Below are 23,279 nucleotides of genomic sequence, written 5' to 3'. Positions count from 1 at the left end.
CAGTCTTCATGGTGGAAGATACCAGCAGCATCTTAGAGCTTCAAGAGAATCGTAGGGCAGAGGTAAGTGCAGTGGGCATTACTAAAGAAAAGTTGCAGGGGAAGCTAAAAGACAGGAGGTGCATAAATCAACCAGATTGCTAAGTTAACTGATGAAACAAAGACAGATGGAGGGACAGATAGTGTTGCGGAGGTGGGAAGGGAGTTTGACCAATCGAATTGCATCCAGAACACAACACCTAACACTACTTTAAAAATAAGAAAAGGTTGAGGTCTAGGCTATCTTTTTAATATATTTTGAGGGGGTTTAGACTGGTTCATAACAAGGGGTCTGGGGACATTTACAAAATTGATCTTGGCTTGTCATGTGAAGAGCAGTTGAGGACATTGGGTCTGTACTCAACGGAGCTTGAAAGGATGTGGGGGTGGGAGGTAACATTGAAACTTACAGAATTTGGAGAAGTCTGGATAGAGTGGACATGGAAAGGATGTTTCCACTAGTAGGAGAGATTAGGACCCAAAGGTACAGTCACAGAGTGAAGGGATGATCCTTTAGATGAGGAGAATTTTCTTCAGCCAGGGGATGGTGAATCTGTGGAATTCAATGCCATAGAACACTGTAGAGGCCAAGTCATTGATTGTATTTAAGACCGAAATAGATACGTTCTTGATCAATGATTACAAGGAGAAGGCAAAAGAATGGGGTTGAAAAACCAAACAGTCATAATTGAATGGTGGAGCAGATTTGATGGACCGAATAGCTTAACTCTGCTCCTATACCTTATTCGTTTCTGGTCTAATGTTGAATTTGATTCAAATTGATTTTGATACTTCTTTGGGCTAAAAAAACTTGATTAAACCTGCCAGCCAGTGCAGCAATTGCAATGTGCGATTATTCCAGATGCAGTGAAGGTTAAGCAGAGAACACAAAATTTGCATTGCCTGGTTATTATCGTGTCAGCATGATGCAACCTAGAAGGAAACATACTACTAAAGCTGGACAATCATTGTGGTCATGGTTTGCACGAGGACCAGCACATCTGCATTTGGCAATGCTAGCTGTGTCTCTTACATGTGAGATTCATTCAGGCTACAGCAGTTCATGGACTTATTTAAGAGAGTCTTTCAGGGAAGGAAATGTAGTATTGTATAATGAGAAAGGGCTAACGATTAACTTTGCCATAAAGGAGCTTTTGGGTAACAGTGGCTACAATATGGATTTTCAGTGGGCTTTTGGTAAGGTCCCACTATCCAAAATTAGAGCACATGGGATTGGGGTTAACATATTACAATGGACTGAGAATTGACTAAATGACAGAGAACAGGCAGTAGGAATAAACTACGAGGTAAAAACAATGACTGCAGATGCTGGAAACCAGATTCTAGATCAGTGGTGCTGGAAGAGCACAGCAATTCAGGCAGCATCCGAGGACAGGCCTGTCCTACTTCCTATAGAGTAGGAATAAACTGGTCATTCTCACATTTCCAAGCTGTTACCAGTGGAGTGTTTAATAGACTGATACCTATATATTGAATTAGGCAGTAAAAGATCATTAGAGATTTGCTAGGGTTTTATGTTAATCTATAACTCAGCACAAACACCAGTTTTCATTGTTTTCCATCCTGGATCCTTTTCCCTTTTCAGAGGCCATGATTCCACTGAGGAAGAACCCTGTTCCTTTTTTTTGTTTTAACGAACCCATCACCAAATTTTCTAATCATTCAGTCAATACTGAACAAATACTGCCAATTATGGGCAATGCAACAATAACAAAAATCAAAAAGATGGGGAAATAAAGCAAATGACTAAATCAAAAAGGAGGATATAATGGACCCCAGCATCCACAGTACCATCTCCTTCTGAACGTTTCAAGGATCTTAGCGGACAATGTTTAGGTCTGGCAATCAGGAATAATGATCCCTCCATGACCTGCTGCTTGGACCTGTCGATGGTTACTTTAGACATACCAAAGCCCAAGGGGAGATTCTCTGACCTGCTTATCTGTCCCTGTACCAAGTGCGCAAACATCAGGAACATGGGGCTGAAGTACACTCAATAGAATAATGACAAATTCTCTAAGTGACTAAATGCCAATAAAACGACATTAAAGAAAGGAAACAGGAGCAGGCCATTTAAACCTTGAGTCTGCTGAGCCATTCAATAGGATCATGGCTGGTCTGACATTCTTTATTGCCCATGATCAAAATACACATGGTGCATGGACTCCACGGCACAATAAACAGTACAGGAGGCTGGCAGTTTGGGAACCATCTCAATCTACAAAAGGATGGAATTGCTGCATGTTGTGCTCTCCACTTCAAATCCTCAATAAGAACATAGCTCTCTTTTTGAAAAACCAATGACTGAATAAACAAATTTATTAATGATAAAAAACAATAATTAACAAGCACCACCCACCAATAACAACAAAAATGACAGAAATGTAGGGAAAGAGAGAGGGTTAAATCAAAACAAAATTGAAGGGGGGACATCAGAGATATCAATTAGTGTTGAGCTGTTCAAAATCTATAAAAATTATTTTGATGATGTGGTGGCTAAATGTAATATTCTCAGATATTGCATAAGTACATAAGAATGTAAATTCTGAGGAGTCTACAAGTGGATTTGGACAGGTTCAGTGAATGAAAAGGAACAATGCAGATGAAATATAATGCAAATCACTGGAAATGAGAAATACTGGTCTGACTTGTCTCGCAATCACCAGTCTGCAAGACGAAGTTCAGAAAAGAAACAGGAGAAAGGAATGCCAATGGTCTCAAGGCCAGGAAATATTTCCATCTCCCAGAAACATCTACCAAATGTGTGGTTGGAGATAAGATGCTAGAACTGGGCTCATCAGCCAAGCAAGAACCCACAGAACCTATGACCAATGAGAAGGAATTTCCTAGGTGGATAATCATACCAGTGAGTGTGTAATGACGATGACTTCAACATGGAGCTCTGTCATGTCCAGTATGTTCAGTTCCAAATATTTGTTCTTTCACCGTTTTTCCCTTGAATAGAAAAGTAGTTTTCTACTGAGAACCCCCTTCCACCTCTCTTTGTGTACATTATGCCCTCTTTGCTCCCTAGCCTCCATTTCTATGCCTTTTCAGATACTGAGGGGAACCAGTTGTATTGAATTAGGATAAGAAAGGAAATTTTGTGGGATATGGATTTGAAATTTGTACCTGTAAAACGTCAGAAATTCCAAATCCAATTCGAAATTGAAGACTATGTTAATGGTTGCTACTATTTATTCTGAATTCTCAAAAATAAGAGAACTTAAAGGGATTTTCAACTACAGTTCCCATTGGTAATTCCAGGTTTCTGGCACAGAAGCCTTCAAGCTTTTCAGAACTCATTGGAAAAGTCAAATATCATTCATTTAGAACAGATAGGTGGCACGGTGGCTCAGTGGTTAGCACTGCTGCCTCACAGTGCTAAGGACCCTGGCTCGATTCCAGCCTCGGGTAACTGCCTGTGTGGAGTTTGCACATTCTACCTGTGCCTGTGTGGGTTTCCTCCAGGTGCTCTGGTTTCCTCCTACAATCCAAAGAGGTGCAAGTTAGGTGAATTTGGTCATACTAAATTGCCCATGGTGTTGAGGGATGTGTAAGTTAAGTGCATTAGTCAGGGGTAAATGTAGAGTATTGGGTAGTGGAATGAATCTGGATGGGTTACTCTTTGGAGGGTCATTGTGGACCTGTTGGGCTGAATGGTCTGGTCTCCACACTGTAGGGATTCTAAAAAAAGACTATATGATCTTAAGAAATAGGAATTGGAGTAGCCAGTCTGCCTTTCCAGCCTCCTGTGCCATTCAACAGGACCATGGCCCATCCAACATTCTTCATGGCCATTTTCCCGCCCTTCCCCCATAACCCTTGATTCTTCTATTGATCAAGAATCTATATATTAAATACACACAGGATTCTGGCTCCACAAGTCTGTGGCCCTTAACTCCACTTCTTTCCTGACAATTAGCTAATTCTCCATTTATGCCAATATACTATCTCCAATACCATGAGTTCTTACCACTTAACCTTGCCAAATGCCTTCAAGATGTCAAAGTACAACAAATCTACTATTTCTCCTCTATTCACTCTGGTTGAGCCCTTCTTGAAAAACAAATTGAACAAAAAGATGTTGGAGTGCAGTTTCATAGTTTCTTGAAAGTGAAGTCTCAGGCAGTTAGGATCATGAAAAAGGGGTTTAGTATGTTTACCTTTATTGGTCAGAGCATTGAATATAGGAGTTAGGAGGCCATGTTGTGGCTATATAGGACATTGGATTCTGGTCTCCTTCCTATCAGGAAGATATTGTGAAACTTAAAAGGGTTCAGAAAAGATTTACAAGGATGTTGCCAGGGTTGGAGGATTTGAGCTATAGGAAGAGGTTGAATAGGCTATGGCTGTTTTCCCTGGAGCATCGGAAGCTGAGGGGTGACCTTATAGAGGTTTATAAAATCAGGAGGGGCATGGATAGGATAAATAGACAAAGTCTTTTCCCTGGGGTGGAGGAGTCCAGAACTAGAGGGCATAGGTATAGGGTGAGAGGGGAAAGATATAAAAGAGACCTAAGGGGCAACTTTTTCACGCAGAGGGTGATTCGTGTATGGAACAAGCTGCCAGAGGAAGTGGTAGAGGATAGTATAATTGCACATTTAAAAGGCATCTGGATCAGTATATGAATACAAAGGGTTTGGAGGAATATGGACCACGTGCTGGCAGGTGGGACTAGATTGGGTTGGGATATCTCCTCAGCATGGACAAGGGGACCGTTTCCATGCTGTACATCTCTATGACTCTAATAAATTAGTCAGACATGATTTCCCTTTCATGAAGCCAACCTGACTCTGCTTAATCAGATTATGATTTTTAAAATGTTCTATTAGTTCCTTAATAATTGTTGCCAATACTTTGATATTAGGCTAATCATTATGCACTTTTTGCCTCCCTCTCTTTTTGAAATCAGGTGCTAGTTTTCCAATCCTCTGGTTCTTCTCCAGAATCCAATGATTTTTGGAAAATTACAACCAATTACAATCACTATTTCTGTAGCTACTTTCTTTTAGTATCTAAGACACCAACAACCCTTCCGAACTCTTCCAACACTTAATACAGTATCTCCAATCACTCTGTGGCAGCCAAAGAAAGGAGAAAGCTCTTCATTTGAAAGTTCTTTGGTGATCATTGAAATGACACTAATGTAACAAGGGGGCCTTCATGCAGCTACAAGCGTCTAAGTGAAGTTCAATATGGCAGTTCAAAAACCACATCTGTATTAGGATCTGAGTGAGTAATCTGTCCATTCCACATGCTCGTATTACATGCATGACATATCTGTGGTGGCATGCTCACAAACATGCTGCTATGGAGGCCATCCTTGGAAATGGCTCAGCCACCATTTTACAATCTCCGGTCTTTCATTGTGCCCACAACTTTCTATTGTAGCAGTTTTCTCTGGATGAAATATGCAATTATATGCAATTGATATAAGAATGCATTTAATGAGCTATTAATTGCCAGCTTAATGGCAATACGTTTTAAAGGCATCATTTGCAGTATCTAATTGTAGTGGAAAATCAGAAAGGAACTCCTGATCTGTGGAAATGAAAGGTGAAGTATCCCTCGGGAGCTCTGAAAATGTACTCTTTAAAATTGAGAATAACCAGTTACAAACTTTAACACAGTTTCTGATACATTGGTTTGGAATTCCTGGCATTTTCTACATTTGAAGGTCTGATGTGTTGTAGATCACAAGCATATATTAAATTTTCTTTATTTTTTTATTATTTACTGATTCAAGTCCTTCACAAACAATCTGCAAATGCTGAAATACAGCAATAGTAGTTTGGCTGTGAATTACCTATTTCAATGTCATATACCTGAAACAACATAGAAATCCAGATATAAACAATCATTTAACTTGATACACAATCCCAGCTGAACATTAATTATCTATAGCACTAAAACAGCCTTTTGCTATGGGTGAAATTTAAACATCTTTTAAAAAGTCACCATCTTAATGTCTTCCAGTATTGATTGAACGATGGTAAATTTCTTACCTTGGCAGCTTTGTTTTCACTGCTGTTTTCTTTGAATTTCTCCTGTAATGTTTGTGCCAGCTGACAGAGAAGTGCTCCATTATCCAGCTTTTCCATAAAACTTTCTGCAGTGATCTCTTTCCCTTAAAGAAAGAAAAGTAAAAATTAAAACTGATGATTGTTATGTTCTGTTACTTCCCAGTAGTCTTGCAAACAGACAGGTACATAAAAGACACAACGAGTTGCTTTTGTCAAGATAATTCTCACATACATCTCACATGACTCTGCCACAATCTTACCATAGTCCATGTCATATAGTCATTGAGCAATGAAGTCATATATCATGGAAACAGACCCTTCAGTCCAAACAGTCCATGCCTACCATAATCAATTAGGCCCCTATTAGATTCTGCTTGGATTGTTCCCTTTGTCACTGGAATAATAACTATGTACTTGCTAAATCTTATTTTAAATTTAAATATCATCAATTTATATATTTTTTATTTGCATAACTGGTTTTGTGGTACTTTTTAAAAATTTGCTCTATGTTATGATGGTAATGCAACAAACTATCAAAATTCTTACGGGAAATGTATCCTTCTAAAATGAGGAACAACATCTCATCTTCAGACGAGGCACTTTACAGTCTTCCAGGCTTAATATTGAGATCAACACCTTCAAATTGTGAATTCCGCCCCCCCATCCCCCCACCCCGATCTATAGTATAAATACTGTCCATCCACACTTCAGATCCGATAAAGAGTAATCAAAACTTGAAACATAAGTTTGCTCTCTCTCCATGGATGCTGCCTGACCCGCTGTGATCTCTAGTATCTGTTGTTTTCAGTTCAAATGACTATCAAACTATCTCCCTTGCTGCAGAGGTTTCATCTTTCTGTGCAGGAGATTTTAATCTAATTTTGCAGCAGGTTGAGGCACAGAGTTAATATTATGTCGGGAACAATCAGATGTAAAAGGAATGCTATTAGGCAGAGAAGACATGGCAGGATAAGACACATGGGAGATTTAGATAGATAAATGCTATCTATTTTAATGCAAGGAGGTTGACTGGCAAGGTGGATGAACTTACAACACTGACCAGCATGTGAGAATATGATATTGTTGCATTCACTGAAACATGTTTAAGGAATGCTAGAATTGGCAACTCAATACTCCAGGGTATAGAGGATTCAGGCATGATGATTGGATATAAGAGAAGTGAAGGCACTGCATTATTAATAAAGGAAACCATTATTGCAATAATGAGGCAATATGGTCTAGAAGAGTTTTCAAATGAGGCCATCTGGGTAGAGTTTAGGAATAAAAAAGGGACAACTACATTAGTGGGATTAGACTATAGGCCTCCCAACAGTCAGTGAGGGATAGAGGAGCAGATATATAATAAAACACAGAAATGTATGAAGACATAAGTTTATAGTTGTAGCGATTTTAACTTTGCTAACATTAACTGGGATCACTTTAGTGTGAAACCAATTCAACTGGGCAATTTTTAAAATCATTCAGAAGAGTGTTTTGTGCCAGTTTACAGACAGTCCTATGAGAGATGAGGCACTCCTAGACCTAATCCTGGAGAATGATAGTGGTCAAGTGGTTAAAGTTTCAGTGGGTGAACATTTTGGGAAGAGTGACCATAACTCAGTAAGGTTGGAAATCATTATGGAAATGGATAATAATGATGCAGACGCTATGTGATCTAAATTAGGGGAAGGACAATTTCAACATCATTAAATAGGACCTGGTATAGACTGGGAGCAGCCACTTGCTGGTAAATCTACATTTGGAAAGTGGGAATCTTTTAAGAGCAGTATAGTGAGAATTCAAGGCCAGCATCTTCTAAGAATGAAGGGCAAGGGCAGCAACTCCAGGGAACACTAGATGTCAAGGAATTTAGAGAGTTTGATAAAGTAAAAGAAGGAAACATCTGTCAGGTACAGTGCATTAAAAACAGGGGGGATACTTCAAGAGTAAAAAGAGTGTAGGGGTTTGCTCAAAAAATAAATTAGGAGAGAAAACAGGGACTACAAAATAACTTTGGCAAATAAGATTATGGAAAACTGTGAGGTATTTTATCAGTTATATTAAGAGGGAAAGATTACCAGGGAAAGAGTGGGGGCCTGTATAGAGACCAAAGGGGCAATTTGGCATGGAGCCAGTGAAAACAAAAAAATGCTAGAGATCATCTAGATTTAAGATGTTAACTTGCTTTCTCTACACGATTGCTGGCTGACCCACTGTGATCTTCAGCATTTTTTGTTTTCACTACAGATTCCAGCATCTGCAGTAATTTGCTCCTACATGGAGCATGGTTGAGGTTATAAATGAATACGTCTCATCTGCATTCACAGAGTTGGGATGGTGAGGTTCTAGAACATATTAAGATTAGTAAGGAGGAGATATTAGATGCTTTAGCAGGCATGAACGTGTATAAATTCCCAGTGCCTGATCCCAGGCTGCTTTGGGAGACAAAGGTAGGAGGTTGTTGGGGCACTGATGGAGTTGCTTAATACTTTGTTGGCCACAAGTGAAGTACCAGATGACTGGAGGATAGCTCATGTGGGTCTTTTGTCAATGAAGGGCTGCAGAAAAAGGCAAGGTAATTACAGACCAGTTAGTCTGACATCAATGGTAGGGAGATTATTGAAAAACATTTCTGAAAGACAGAATTAATCAGCACTTGGAAAGGCAGGGACTAATCGGGTATAGTCAGCATGGAGTCGTTTGAGGGAGATCCTGTCTGACTAGTTTAACTGAGATTTTTGAAAATGTGACTAAATGTATTGATGAGGGTAGTGTTTGCTGTGGTTTAATGGATTTCAATAAGGCCTTTGACGAGGTCACATGGAAGGCTGGTCCAAAAGTTAAGATCCCATGGGATACATGGAAGTTGGCAAACTGATGCGAAAAGTAGCTTATAACTAGAAGGCAAAGGGGTAATTTTCAGTGTTATCTTTGTGATTGAAAGCAATGTACCACAGTGATTAGTGCTGGAAACCTTGTGGAAGACCCCAAACACCTCTCACTCAATCATTTCTCCCTCCTATCATCGTGCAGAAGATAGCGGAGCATTCATTCTCTCACGACTAGACTGTGCAACAGTTTCTTCCCTCAAGCCATCAGGCTTCTTAACACTATCTGATCAGACTTTTTACCATCTGAAATTATTTACACGACTTTGAATCGCTGCTCGAATAATGTCTATTAATTATCATTCTTTTATTACACTGTAATTTGTGTAGTTTGCACTTCTTATGCACTTTATGCTGCCATTTGTATGATCATGTAGTTTGTGCTGTCCATGTAGCACCTTCGGTCCTGGAGGAATGCTGTCTCACTTTTTACTGTACCAGTTGTATATGGTAGAAATTGGAGAGGGTGCAGAGAAGATTCACCAGGATGTTGCCTGGGATGGAATGTCTCAGTTATGAGGATAGGCTGGATAGGCTGGGCAAAGGAGGCTGTGAGGGGTATCTGAATGAGGTGTATAAAATTATTTGATGGGGTAGATCGTGAGAATCTTTTCCCGATGGCAGATGTGTCTAAGACCAGAAGGCACAGGTTTACTAAAAACCAAAAGAACTGCAGAAGCTGTAAATCAGAAACAAAAACACAAGTTGCTGGAAAGCTCAGCATGTCAGGCAGCATCCGTGAAGAGAAATCAAGGATAACTTTTTGTGTCTGATGACCCTTTCTCAGAACTGATGGTAGCTAGGAAAATGTTGGTTTATATCCAGAAAATAGTTTTTTTTTTGGGGGGGGAGCAGGGGTAACATGTAAATGATAGGTAGGCATAGAGCAGAAATAAAAAGAGAAGACAGTTGGACAGAAACATGAATTGATAGCAATTGGGCTGGAGGGTGAATAGAGTCATAGAGACGTACAGCATGGAAACAGACCCTTTTGTTCAACTTGTCAATGCCGACCAGATGTCCCAAATGAATCTAATCCCATTTGCCAGCACTTGGCCCATATCCCTCTAAACCCTTCCTATTCATGTACCGGTCTAGATGCCTTTTAAATGTTGTAATTGTACCAACCTCCACCACGTCCTCTGGCAGCTCTTTCCATATATGCACCACTCTCTGCGTGAAAGAAATGCCCCATAGGTCGTTTTAAATCTTTCCCCTCATCCTAAACTCATGCCCTCTAGTTTTGGACTCCCCCAACCCAGGGAAAAGACTTTGTCTATTTATCCTATCCTTGCCGTTCATGATTTATAAATTTCTATAATGTCACCCCTCAGCTTCCAACACTCCAGGAAAACAACCCTAGCCTATTCAGCCTCTCCCTATAGCTCAGACCTTCCAACTCTGGCAACATCCTTGTAAATGTTTTCTGATCCTTTCAAGTTTCACAACGTCCTTCCGATAGAAGGGAGATGAGAATTACATACAACAGTCTAAAACTGACCTAACCAATATCCTGTATAACCGCAACATGACCTCCCAACTCTTGTACTCAATGCTCTGACCAATAAAGGAAAGTATACTAAACGCCTTTTCATGATCCTATCTACCTGAGACTGTACTTTCAAGAAACTATGATCCTGCACTCCAAGGTCTCTTTGTTCAGCAACACTCCCCAGGATCTTACCGTTAAGTATGTAAGTCCTGTCCTGATTTGCCTTTCCAAAGTACAGCACCTCACATTTATCTAAATTAAACTCTATCTGCCATCTCTCTGTCCATTGGCCCATCTGATGAAGGGCTTATGCCCGAAACTTTGATTCTCCTGTTCCTTGGATGCTGCCTGACCTGCTGTGCTTTACCAGCAACACATTTTCAGCCCATCTGATCAAGATCCTGTTGTACTCTGAGGTAACCTTCTTTGCTGTCCACTACACCTCCAATTTTGGTGTCATCTGCAAACTTACTAAATATACCTCCTATGTTCACATCCAAATCATTTACATAAATGACGAAAAGCAGTGGACCCAACACCGATCCGTGTGGCACACCACTGGACACAGACCTCCAGTCTGAAAAGCAACCCTCCACCATTGCCCTCTATCTTCTACCTTTGAGCCAGTTCTGTATCCAAATTACTAGTTCTCCCTGTATTCAATGTGATCGAATTTTGCTAACCAGTCTACCATGAGGAACCTTGTTGAATGCCTTACTGAATATAGCTCGCGTCCACCGCTCTGCCCTCATCAATCTTCTTCCTTATTTCTTTAAAGTTTGTGAGATATGATTTCCCATGCACAAAGTCATGTTGAGTATCCTTAATCAGTCCTTGCTTTTCCAAATACATGTAAATCCTATGCCTCAGGATTGCTCCCAACAACTTGCCCACCACCGATGTCAGGCTCCCCAGTCTATACGTCTCTGGTTTTTCCTTACTACATTTCTTAAATAGTTCACCACATTAGCCAACCTTCAGTCTTCCGGAACCTCATCAGTGGCAATTGATGATGCAAATATCTCAGTAAAGGGCCCAACAATTACTTCCCTAGCTTCCCACAGAGTTCTAGGGTACACCTGATCAGGTCACAGGGATTTATCCACTTTTATGTGCTTTATGATGTCCAACAATTCCTCCTCTCTAATATGGACATGTTCAAGATATCAATATTTATTTCATCACATTCTCTATCGTCCATATCCTTCTCCATAGTGAACACTATTGCAAAATACTCATTTAGTATCTCCCCCATCTCCTGTGGTTCCACGCACAGGCTGCCTTGCTAATCTTTAGGACATCCTATTCTTTCCCTAGTTACCCTTGTGCCTTTAATGTACTTGTAGAATCATTTCGGATTCTCCTTAACCCTATTTGCCAAAGCCATCTCATGGCCCCTTTTTGCCCTCCTGACTTTCCTCTTAAGTATACTCCTACTGTCTGTATCCTCTTCTGGGGATTCACTAGATCTCTGCTGTCTATACCTGACATATGCTTCCTTCTTATTCTTGACCAAAACCTCAATTTCTCTAGTCATCCAGCATTCCTTACACCTATCAGCCTTGCCCTCCATATCCGCCACAAATTCACCTGCACCTCCACACACATCATTTACTGCATCCGCTGCACCCGATGTGGCCTCCTCTATATTGGAGAGACAGGGCGCCTACTTGCGGAACGTTTCAGAGAACACCTCTGGGACACCCGGACCAACCAACCCAACCACCCCGTGGCTCAACACTTCAACTCCCCCTCCCACTCCACCAAGGACATGCAGGTCCTTGGACTCCTCCATCTCCAGACCATAACAACACGACAGCTGGAGGAAGAGCACCTCATCTTCCACCTAGGAACCCTCTAACCACAAGGGATGAACTCAGATTTCTCTAGTTTCCTCATTTCCCCTTCCCCCACTTTGTCTCAGTCCCAACCCTCGAACTCAGCACCACCTTCCTAACTTGCAATCTTCTTCCTGATCTCTCAGCCCCCACCCCCACTCCAGCCTATCACCCTCACCTTAACCTCCTTCCACCTATCGCATTTCCAACACCCCTTCCCCAAGTCCCTCCTCCCTACCTTTTATCTTAGCCTGCTTGGCACACTCTCCTCATTCCTGAAGAAGGGCTCATGCCCGAAGTGTCGATTCTCCTGCTCCTTGGATGCGCTTTTCCAGCAACACATTTTCAGCTCTTCACCCAATCAGGAACATATTGTCTCCGGATTCTTGTTATCTCATGTTTGAAGGCTTCCCATTTTCCAGCCAACCCTTTACCTGTGATAATCCACCAGCAATCCTTTCTGTTGAATAATACTTCGTTTCATTTTCTAATGATCTTCATGATTACGCAATACATGAATGCCCTTCACATTAATTTTCAATTTTCTGTTTCAGCTCATCACAATTTCCTTACCATTCATTATCTCAGTGCAAAGGAGCATTCAATGCTTAATAAACTCAACAGGTTTGGCAGCACCTGTGAAGAAAACAGAGTCCATGTTTCGAGTTTGGTGACCCTTCTCTAGAAGGTCCATAAACACTATTTTCTCTATTATCTATATCGAGAGATATTAAGATAGATAGATAGCTATCTATATATTTTCTCTATTATCAGAGATGCTGCTAGATTTGTTGAGTTTCTCCAGCAATTCTGTTTTTGCTTCCTTCTGATCTCCAGCATTTACTGCTCTTTATTTTCATCAATATTTGAGGACTTCCTGAGGCTTGGCTTATGTACATTCTATCAGACTCTTCTCCCAAGTATTTGTTGGGGTGGTCTAGCTATCAATACAAGTCCATCTTAGCTTATTTCCCAATTTGTCTGATTCTTTCTCAGCCTTGAATGGCTGTTGCTCATGTTCATTCAGCCTTTACATCTCTTGAATTCCCTTCCCAAAATCTCTTTGCATTGCATCCTCCCTATCAGCCTACAGAAGCTTTCTGAACACTTACTTGTGCTGCTGGTTTAGCCCTGTATAGAAATTCTACTTTTACCAATACTTTTAGTTTTATTAGTGTTCCATTTCATGCTCAGACATATAAAGCATTCTGATACATTTTTCCAACATCAGGAGTTGTGTACAATTGCAAACTGTTATCCTAATTTTTCAATTACTCCGGGGAGAATGTAAAAATATATTTTGAATGCTCTGCATTCAGTTTGAAATGAGGGCATGATATTTTACAATGTCATCACAAGACACTGTAACACAAGCAGGCATTCAGCAAAGGCCTTCTACAGAATTAAAATATTCTGGGTTTTTCTCATCAGAAAGGATTAAGAATGCTTGGCTTGAACTATCCTGCAGCTTTTCAACAATGATATCAAGATAGGCAGTTATATTGAAACAATATAAAGTATACCAGAAAAAAGGCTCAGTTGCAACTTGGCATCAAATCAAATCAAAAATATGCCTAGTCCAATTATCCTTGAAAAGTCCTTCTCACTTCTATCTTGTGTAAGTGTCCATGTAAAGAAATCTGGCCATACTGAGGAATTTTAAGGTTAATGTGGTGCTAATAACAAAGTCAGCCAACTGAACATCAAAGAATACGAGTTCCCTGATTGGGGCTGTTAATGTGGTCCAATCAGAGAGACCTGGTGGATATAAAAGGATGTTTGTCAAGGGGTATTGACTCAGTGAGAGGCAATTGTCAAAGGCTATGCATTTGTAAATGAAAGGTGATGCAAATGATTGGTGATGGGATGTCAGCCTCTGAAGAATTATTTCGGTTAATGTCAGGTCTTTTTCCTGAAAGAAAGAAATCTTAAGCTCTTTAAAAGGCTTAATACTGTCTATACTGCATAGCCATGAGCCCTTGCACGAAAGGATTTGCCTATTCCTACAGCAAAAAGAAACTCCCTAACAAGATGGATCCAAATGCAAATTCACAGAGCAAATCATTTTGCCACCAGGATGGCTACTGCAGTCCAGCAATTAGTAAGATTATTTTGTGCTAATATTATTTTATACTGGCCTAAACCAGAATCAACAGAAACTTTACAAAGTTATTCTAACTCAAAAACTGTATTATAATCTCAAAAGAAAGCCAGCTTTTTTAAAAATTCATTCATGGGATATGAGGATCACTAGCTGGGCCAGCATTTATTGCCCATCCCTGGTGCTTTTGAGAAGGTGGTATTACCAACCAATATAGTGGAGGGTGCTCTCAATGTGAAGATAGGACTTCATGTCCACAGAAACTGTGCAGTGCTCACTCTCAGCAATACTGCCACGAACAAATGCCTCTATGGCAGGCAGATTGGTGGGATGAGGTCAAGTGCATTTTTCCTTCTTGTTGGTTCTCACATCATCTGTCATCTTCCCAGGTGACTAGCAATATTCTTTAGCATTCAGCTACATTGTTTAGTAATGTGCTGCTAAGCCATTCTTGGTGAGTACATTCTGCACTGTTGCCATTTTCAACATTTTCTCTCTGTGGTATTCAACATGGAGGAGTACTGGATCATTGGCTGAGAGACATTGTAACATCGAAGTCAGCAGGTTTCTTTGCCCATGTCTGAACTGATGTTAGGAGAATTCATAGAGTCTAGAGTCTATGTTGAGAATTTCTAGATTTCCCTGCAACTGTATATCGCTGAAATCACCTCTGCTGAGTCTGTGCTGCTGAATAGACAGGAATATCCAGGGATGGTGATGGTGTTATTGAGACTGTGTCAGGCTATTGCTTGGCTAACCTGTGAAACAGTTCTCCCAATTTTGGCTCTCGTCTCCAAATTTTGGCAAGGGGACTTCACAGGGTTGACAGGGCTGAGGTTACTGTCATAGTTTCTGGTGCCCAGGTCCTCACCATCTGGTTAGTGGTTGATATGACTGAATAATTTGTTAGCCCACTACAGAAGACAGTTAGAAGTCAACCACATTGTTGGGAGTCTGGAGTCACGTGTAGGTCAGATCAGTTAAGGATGTCAGCTTTCTTTCCCAATAAGGCATGAGTAGACTTTATGGTAATCAACAATGGTTTCACAGTCATCATTAGACTTTTAATTCAAGATGTTATTGAACTTGAATTCCACTATCTACCACGGTGGGCTTTGAACCTGGGCTTCCAGAACATTACCTGGGTGACTGGACCAGCAAATACCATTTCCCATCATCTCCCAGCTAATTAAGTAAAATTTGGACATCATGAACCCTCGGAGTCTGAACTCTTTAAAATCAATGATGGATAGGTTTTACATGGAAATAAAAGTTTCTTAGAAATCAAAGAAAGACAAATCTATCTGGAAATTAATACTGATATTCACCCTACTTGGTACATAATGAGGCTGAATTTAATTACAGTTAAGTTGCCACCTCTATATGTAAGAAATTAGTGATTCAACCTTAAGAAAGAAAATAAACTTTGAAAGCATCATTGGAATTTTCAATTTGCTGAAACTCAGCAGCTCTCACAGTAAAGTTACAATTATTGGTGTTCAGTGACAATAATTCTCTCCCGATCTGGGTCACTAATTCTATAAGTCTTCACCCAGGAATTAAGGTAAATGCTACTTTAATAATTGGTAGATATCTTATTTAAAACGTTTTGCTGTAACAATAATTGATTTTTAAAACAAGACAGTCTAAGAAAAATAAAAGTGTTTTTTGTAGTATTTTTTCATGTTCTTATTGACTATTTTCATTATATAGTGAATCACATGTTTAGTTCTTTAATAAACAGCTATGAAATTTACAATTTAAATTATCAAAATGGTCTTCTGGATCATTAATCCATGTACATTACTCTTTAGTCTCTTTGGTACAGGGTTAAATTACTGAGGAGTTATTCCCAGGTCCAAGATATTATAATCTGTCTGAACCTTTTTAAGAGAGCTATCTATATGTTGACAATTCTCACAGCCAACTACAAGTATTTAAGGAGTTCAGACTTTCAGTCTTATTTAGTATCTTTGAGATTCTTAATACTCTACCAATTGTTGAGGGAATCATCCTAGAAGTATATCAGATCTAGGATTGTCCCAGAAAGGGGATCCGATTATAATCCATTCATGTTATTTTATTATTTCAGATATTGAAGCATTCCTAGCCTGCATGACTTGGACAACATTCTGGCAATAATTCATAAGTGACAAGTTACACTCTTTGGACATAAGTACCAACCAAAGAAAATCTCCATCACAAGAGAATTTCATGAACTCTCCTCAATATTCCACATCACCATCAACAATATTCTAGGCATCACCAACAATGCAAATACTGTTGCTGCAAACAGTAATTTGTAATTCTGTAGCAATTATCCCATTGTTTGTCATCCCAAAGACTGCCCACCACCTACAAGTCCCAAGTTAAGAAGGTGAACGACTATGCTCTGTTTACCTGGATAAGTGCAATCCCAATAATACTCAAAACGTTCACATCATTCAAACGAAGCAACTTTCTGAACAGTATCATCTGAGTGTTTAATTTTGTACCACTGTCAAAATGTGGCAACATGGTATACCAGCTACAAGATGCACTGCAACAAGTTGCCAAGATTCCTTTGATGATGTCTTCCAAAAGCATGAGCTCTACCATGTTGAGATAAGGTCAGTAGATACATTTAGACACCACAACCTGCAGGTTCTCCTCCAAGTCACACACAATCCTGACACGGAACTAAATTGCCATTCATTCACTGAGTCAAAATACTGGAACCCCCTTCCTTAATTGTGCTATTGAGAATAATTACATCATCATCATCTTCTCAAACACAATTAGGAATGGGAAATAAATGTTGGGCTTGCCAGCAGAGTTTAGATCCTCAAAACAAGATTGAAAAATGGCTAGCCTTTCTAAACATAGCTGATGAATGAGTAGCATTATTCTTAAAGTAGTAAAAGAAAAATAACCGTAGGATTTACCCCTTAGATGATTCCATTCCTCACTTCTAATGATACGCTTTGCGGATATATATTTTGCATATACAACTGAAGTTATATTTAGTTTATTGGTGCAAAACTCAGTGCAAATCCAAATTTTGAACAGTTCAAAATATATTGCAACTAATATGTTGGAAATTCAAGTAAGTATGACACTCATATCAAAATGTCCAACCTGACCAGTGACATTTCTTTGTAACCTAATAATTGTCTTTTGGCAGGAAGTAACTTCACTTGCCTTTTGCAAAGCTATAATTTGTTTATGTTGATACAGAAATCAATAGCACTCAACACAATACTTGTTTTACCATACCAAAGGAACATATTTAGAATATTATCTCTAACTGCTTAGAAATATAAATTCATTGGAGTATCAACAACTAGTTTCAAAGACGGATTTTTGACTTTAACAGGATAATTCTTCCTCAGGAAAAATAATAGAAAACCAGATAATGCAACTTTCTGTTTTTGGGCTTTGCTGAAAATGAATACAATTGATTTCCTATAGTTGTGAAAAATTCACCTTGAGACTGCACAGCAAGAATAAAATTCTCATCCTGAATAATTGCATTCCACATTGCAGATTTTTGGATTCTCTTTCAGGATGAATGCCAGTACAAATACTGCCGAGAACTGGAGGTAATAAATTTTAACATTTTAATCTATTAAAGTGTCATTCATATTAAATGCTATTTAATGCTCCTTGTTTGTTCAACAGTTCAAGAATAATAATAGCACATTTTCTATCTTTGAAGTTATTGTTTCTATTTGTTCCATAATACTCTAAAGTCCTATTTATTTATCTGTGTTTAACTGACCAGTCTTTAGCTGGCTTGCTGCCTATCCCATCTGCAGCCAAAGAAAAATTTATAAAGTGTCAACTTTCAGCTGCCTGCATTTCATTCCTGCAAAAGGTAATATCATCCTTTACCAAAATATATATTATCATCAAATAGAACAGAAGGATAGCCAGTTTGATTAAAAAATAAACAAATGTATATCGGTTCAAGTATTGTTATCTAGAATTCTATTAAAAGCATTCTTAGCAGTGACATTACTGAAAGTGATTTATAATAACCCGTAGTATAATTGGGATAATAAAATTTCCATCTTCCTTCAGCTGATCCCCAGTTAAGAGCCTCTTCCTCCTCTTAAATGAAATCCTTTCACCCAGCTATATTCTGTTTCCTCAGATATTCAATGAATTGCGATCCATTTCCAGGTCCTGAGAACTAGTTTAACACAAGACTTAAATGTTCTCATTCAGTGGACATTGTGGAGTGGTTCTTGGATGCAAAGACAGTCTCTCTTTACACATAAAACTTTTGGTTACAAAAATGTGCCAAATATAAATACTTGTGTTTATCGTATCCAATAAATTCTCTTTAACAGCTTATTTGGAATTATACATTAAAAGGTGTTAACATGAGAGGCATGTTGAAGAATTTTATATGAGTTCTGTGATAATAGGTACTGTAATACCTATCAAATGGAACAGTTAGAGACTGCCACGTTTTACTATATTGAAATGCTGGGCAGTAGGAAATGTGGTGAGAATCCTTCAAAATGTTAAACAGAGTTGAAGTTTCTTTTAATTTGCAGGTGCTTGATATTGAAAATGTGAAAATATACAATGTACCATGTATTTTTCCCTACCTCTGGACTAGGAGGTCTGGGTTCAAGTACTACCTGCTCCAAATGTATGTCATGCATTTCCAAATAGGTTGATTAGGAAATACTGTACATGTACCTTGTGCGAGTGCAAATATCACTCTCTTTGATGAATATAACATTCAGTGAAACAAATCATGTACAAAAATGTGGACTCCAGATTCATGATCTCCGGGGAAAAATGGAAAGTTAAGATTCAATCAGTTTCTTTAAGAGTTTGGAAGAAACCTCCATTAAACCACCATTTCAGAAAGTATTCATCATGAAAAGCAAGTGTTTGGTTATACATCAGTCTATACATCAGTAAAATCATTCTTGAAATTGAATGTTTTGTGAATTTCTTCAAGAGTTTTTCTGTTAATCAAGCACGTAAACAAAATGGCTCCATACTAAGAATTATTTTAAAAACAAATGGATTCAACTTTTTGTAAAGATTGGAAGCTACACAGAATAAGAGATCAATTAACAAAGAAATATGCTAGAAGATAAAAAAATCTCAAATGTATAAGGTCTGATCAACAGAATAAGAATTGAAAGAAATATGTTTAGCTCCTCACAGATAAAAAGAGTGTAAGAGTGCTACTCTTTAATGCATCATTCAAGTTATTACGAAGAGTCACAGAAATATGTTTAATATAGGATTTAGAAATATCCTAATGATATCAAACTATGTTTTCAGGTGACAAAAAGACAAATTTCTGGAAAGTCAGCAGATCTGGCAGCATCTGTGAAGAGAAATCAGAATTAACATAATATAACTCAATAACCCTCAGTTCTGAGGAAAGGTCACTTGATTTGAAATGTTTATTACGTTATATTACGTTAATTCTAATTTCTCTCCACAGATGCTGCCAGACCTGCTGAGTTTTTCTGGCAATTTCTATTTTTGCTTCTGATTTACAGCATCTGCATTTCATTCGGTTTTTATGTTGTCAGGTGAGTTCTCTGCCCAAAGGGAGGTCCGGTTCACAGCATCACAACATCTACCAAGGGTAGGGCAAGGGGACATGTACTGAATCTACACTGGCTGCTACAAGGGTCAAACCCAATACTGTTGGCAGCCATCTGATCCATATTGGCCATCCAATCAACTGAGCCCAATCAGCGTCCAGGGAATCTGGGTTGCTGTGGTAGCATTTAGTTTTGTATGTAAGTTGAAGCCTGGATCTCTGGATAATCATGATGTAGGCTCCAATTCCTTCTCCATTACCTGGCTGATCAAGAGTCTCTCCCACTCTTATTTGGCATTACAAGTTGACACTCAATCTGGCCAGGTTATGAAGTCACTTTCAATTTCTGAAGTGGAACATTAAGAGAATTCAGAGGCAGAAATGCAACTACTGTGCCACAAAACTTCCTTCTGTCACTATGATTGCAAAAAATTATAGCATTTAAATATGATCTCAACAAATTAATTACTGAATGCTGCCATTTAGTGTGATGCTGTTATCAGCAAATCTAATCAATGACTGGAATTTATCTGTATGTTTCGTCACAAGCAGAAACAATTTATTTCAGCCTAATGAGAAGTCTTGTCCTGTTGATTAAACACTTAGCTAATTATACCCTATAATTTGAAGGTGAGATTTGAGCTAAATTCAACCTAAATTCAGAACTTGTAATTGTTAAATGGATTAAAAATTTATATAATCTAAAGTTATTTAGTTGAGATTTTAATGTTTAGAATAGAATATACAGTAACCATCACTTATGCATGACTAAAGATTAAAATATGTTTTCCAAACAGTAGAAATTGATGCAGGTAATAGATTTCTAATAAGAACAGTTAATATGTTGATTTATGCTTGCGTAAAGATATTGAATGAGTATTTGAATTAGAGATCCAGGAAAATATTAGCTAAATAGATATACAGAAATGATCAATTAACACATTGAAATTTCTTCATTGAGTTATAAGGTGCAGAATGTATCTATTATAATATTAACCCATCAAATAAACCATGTAAACATGGGAAATTCACTTGTATATGTCACATATTCAGGGTGAGCTTGCCAATTGGATACAAAGTTGTCTTAATGGGAGGAGACAGAGAGTGATGATGGAGGGTTGTTTCTTGTGCTGGAGTCCTGTGACCAGCGGTGTCCCACAGTGATCGATGTTGGGTCCACTTTTGTTTGTCACTTATATAAATAATTTCAATGAGAATACAGAAGGCATGGTTAATAAATGTGAGGATGACATCAAAATTGGTGGTATAGTGGACAGTGAAAAAGGTTATAGTTGATAAAATGTGGAGCTGGAAATGCACAGCAGGCCAAGCAACATCAGAAGAGCATGAGATGAAGGGTCCTGTCTGAAATTCGACTCTCCTGCTCTTCTGATGCTGCGTGACCTGCTGTGCTTTTTCCAGCTCCACATTTTATCAACTCTACATTCCAGCATCTGCAGTCCTTAATATCTCCAATGAAAAAGGTTATCTAAGATCACAAAGAGATCTTGATCAATTGGGCCATTGGGCTGAAGAATGGCAAACGGAATTTAATTTGTATAAATGCAAAGTAATTGCATTTTGGCAAAACAAACAAGGGTAGGACTTATACAATTAAAAGTAGAGTCTTGAGTAGTGTTATAGAACAGAGAGACCTGGGGTTCAGGTACATAATTCTTTGATGTTTGCACCACATGTAGATAAGGTGGTTAAGAGGACGTTGAATTATAGGAGTTGGAACACTATGTTGAGGTTGTACAGGATGTTGGTGAGGCCATTTCTGGAGTAGTGTGTCCAGTTCTGACCACTGTTATAGGAAGAATATTATTAAGCTGGAGAGGTTTCAGAAGAGATTTATCATGATATTGCTGGGACTGGAGGATTTGTGTTATAAGGACAGCTTGGATAGGCAGGAACGTTTTTCACTAGAGCGTAGGAAGTTGAGGGGTGACCTTATAGAGGTTTGTAAAATCATGACGGGTATATACAAGATAAATTGTTGTTGCCTTTTACCTATGGTGGAGGATTTTAAGTCTAGGGCGCATATTTTTAAGGTGAGAGAAGAAAGATTTTAAAAAGACATGAAGGGCAATTTCTTTGCAGAGAGTGGCAGATAGTGAAGAAGTTTACCTCAAAGTACAACCGGACCTTGATCAAATGGGCTAATGGGCCAAGAAGTGGCAGATGGAATGTAATTTAGATAAATGCGAGGTGCTGCATTTTGTAAAGACAAATCAGGGCAGGACTTAAGCACATAACGGTAAAGTCCTGGGGGGTGTTGATGAACAAAGAGATCTTGGAGTGCAGGTTCATAGTTCCTTGAAAGTGGAGTTGCAGTTAGATAGGATAGTGAAGAAGGTGTTTGATATGCTTGCCTTCATTGGTCAGTGCATTGAGTACAGGAGGTGGAAAGTCATTTGCAGCTGTACAGGACAATGGTTCGGCCACTTTTGGAATACTATGTAATATTCTGTCCTCCCTGCTCTCAGAAGGATGTTGTGAAACTTGAAAGGCTTCAGAAAAGATTTATAAGAATGTTGCAAAAGTTGGAGGGTTTGAGCTATAGAAAGAGGCTGAATATGCTGAGGCTGTTTTCCCTGGAGCGTCGGAGGCTGAGGGATAACCTTATAGAGGTTTATAAAATCATGAGGGGCATGGATAGGGTAAATAGCCAAGGTCTTTCTCCTGGAGTGGGGGAGTCCAAAACTAGAGGGCTTAGGTTTAAGTTATGAGGAAAAAGAATTAAAAGGGGCCAAAGGGGCAACCTTTTCACGCAGAGGATGGTGCGTGTATGGAATGAGCTGCCAGAGGAAATGATGGAGGCTGGTACAACTGCAACATTTAGAGAGCATTGGTTTAAGGTGAAAGGGGTAGGATTTAAGTGGGACCTAAGGGGCAACTTTTTCATGCAGAGGGTGCTGTGTGGATGGAATGAGCTGCCAGAGGAAATGGTGGAGGCTGGTACACTAACAACATTTAAAAGGAATCTTGATTGGTATATGAATAGGAAGGGTTTAGAGTGATGCCAGCCAAATACTGGTAAATGGGACTAGATTAATTTAGGATATCTGGTCGGCATGAAGAAATTGGACTGAAGGGTCTGTTTCCGTGCTATACAACCTTATGACTCTATGTGCGGTCTGAACAGGAGGAGGAAGTGGATGCAGGTACAGGTGAAACATTTAAAAGACATTTGGATGTACACATGAATAAGAAATGTTTGGAGGGATATGGATCAAGCTTAGGCAGGTGGGACTAGTTTAGTTTGGGATTATGGTTGGTGTGCGCTGGTTGGATCAAAGGGTATTTTTC

General features: G+C 39.0%; 1 protein-coding gene across 8 annotated transcripts in view; it reads right to left on the bottom strand.

Annotated features, from left to right (window-relative positions):
- Positions 1-23,279, bottom strand: part of LOC122557634 (growth arrest-specific protein 2) — a 171,211-nt gene that overhangs the window by 134,803 nt on the left and 13,129 nt on the right. For all 8 annotated transcript variants that reach the window (XM_043705416.1, XM_043705415.1, XM_043705417.1 and 5 more), the window contains exon 3: positions 6,068-6,189. In XM_043705416.1, the coding sequence (XP_043561351.1) occupies positions 6,068-6,189 (122 nt within the window). The remainder of the gene's footprint in view (positions 1-6,067; positions 6,190-23,279) is intronic.

Source organism: Chiloscyllium plagiosum, chromosome 16 (assembly GCF_004010195.1).
Source record: "Chiloscyllium plagiosum isolate BGI_BamShark_2017 chromosome 16, ASM401019v2, whole genome shotgun sequence".
In the NCBI taxonomy this organism is placed as follows: Eukaryota; Metazoa; Chordata; class Chondrichthyes; order Orectolobiformes; family Hemiscylliidae; genus Chiloscyllium; species Chiloscyllium plagiosum.
The sequence above is the reverse complement of the archived record's forward strand: the minus strand, read 5'-3'. Positions and strand labels throughout refer to the sequence as shown.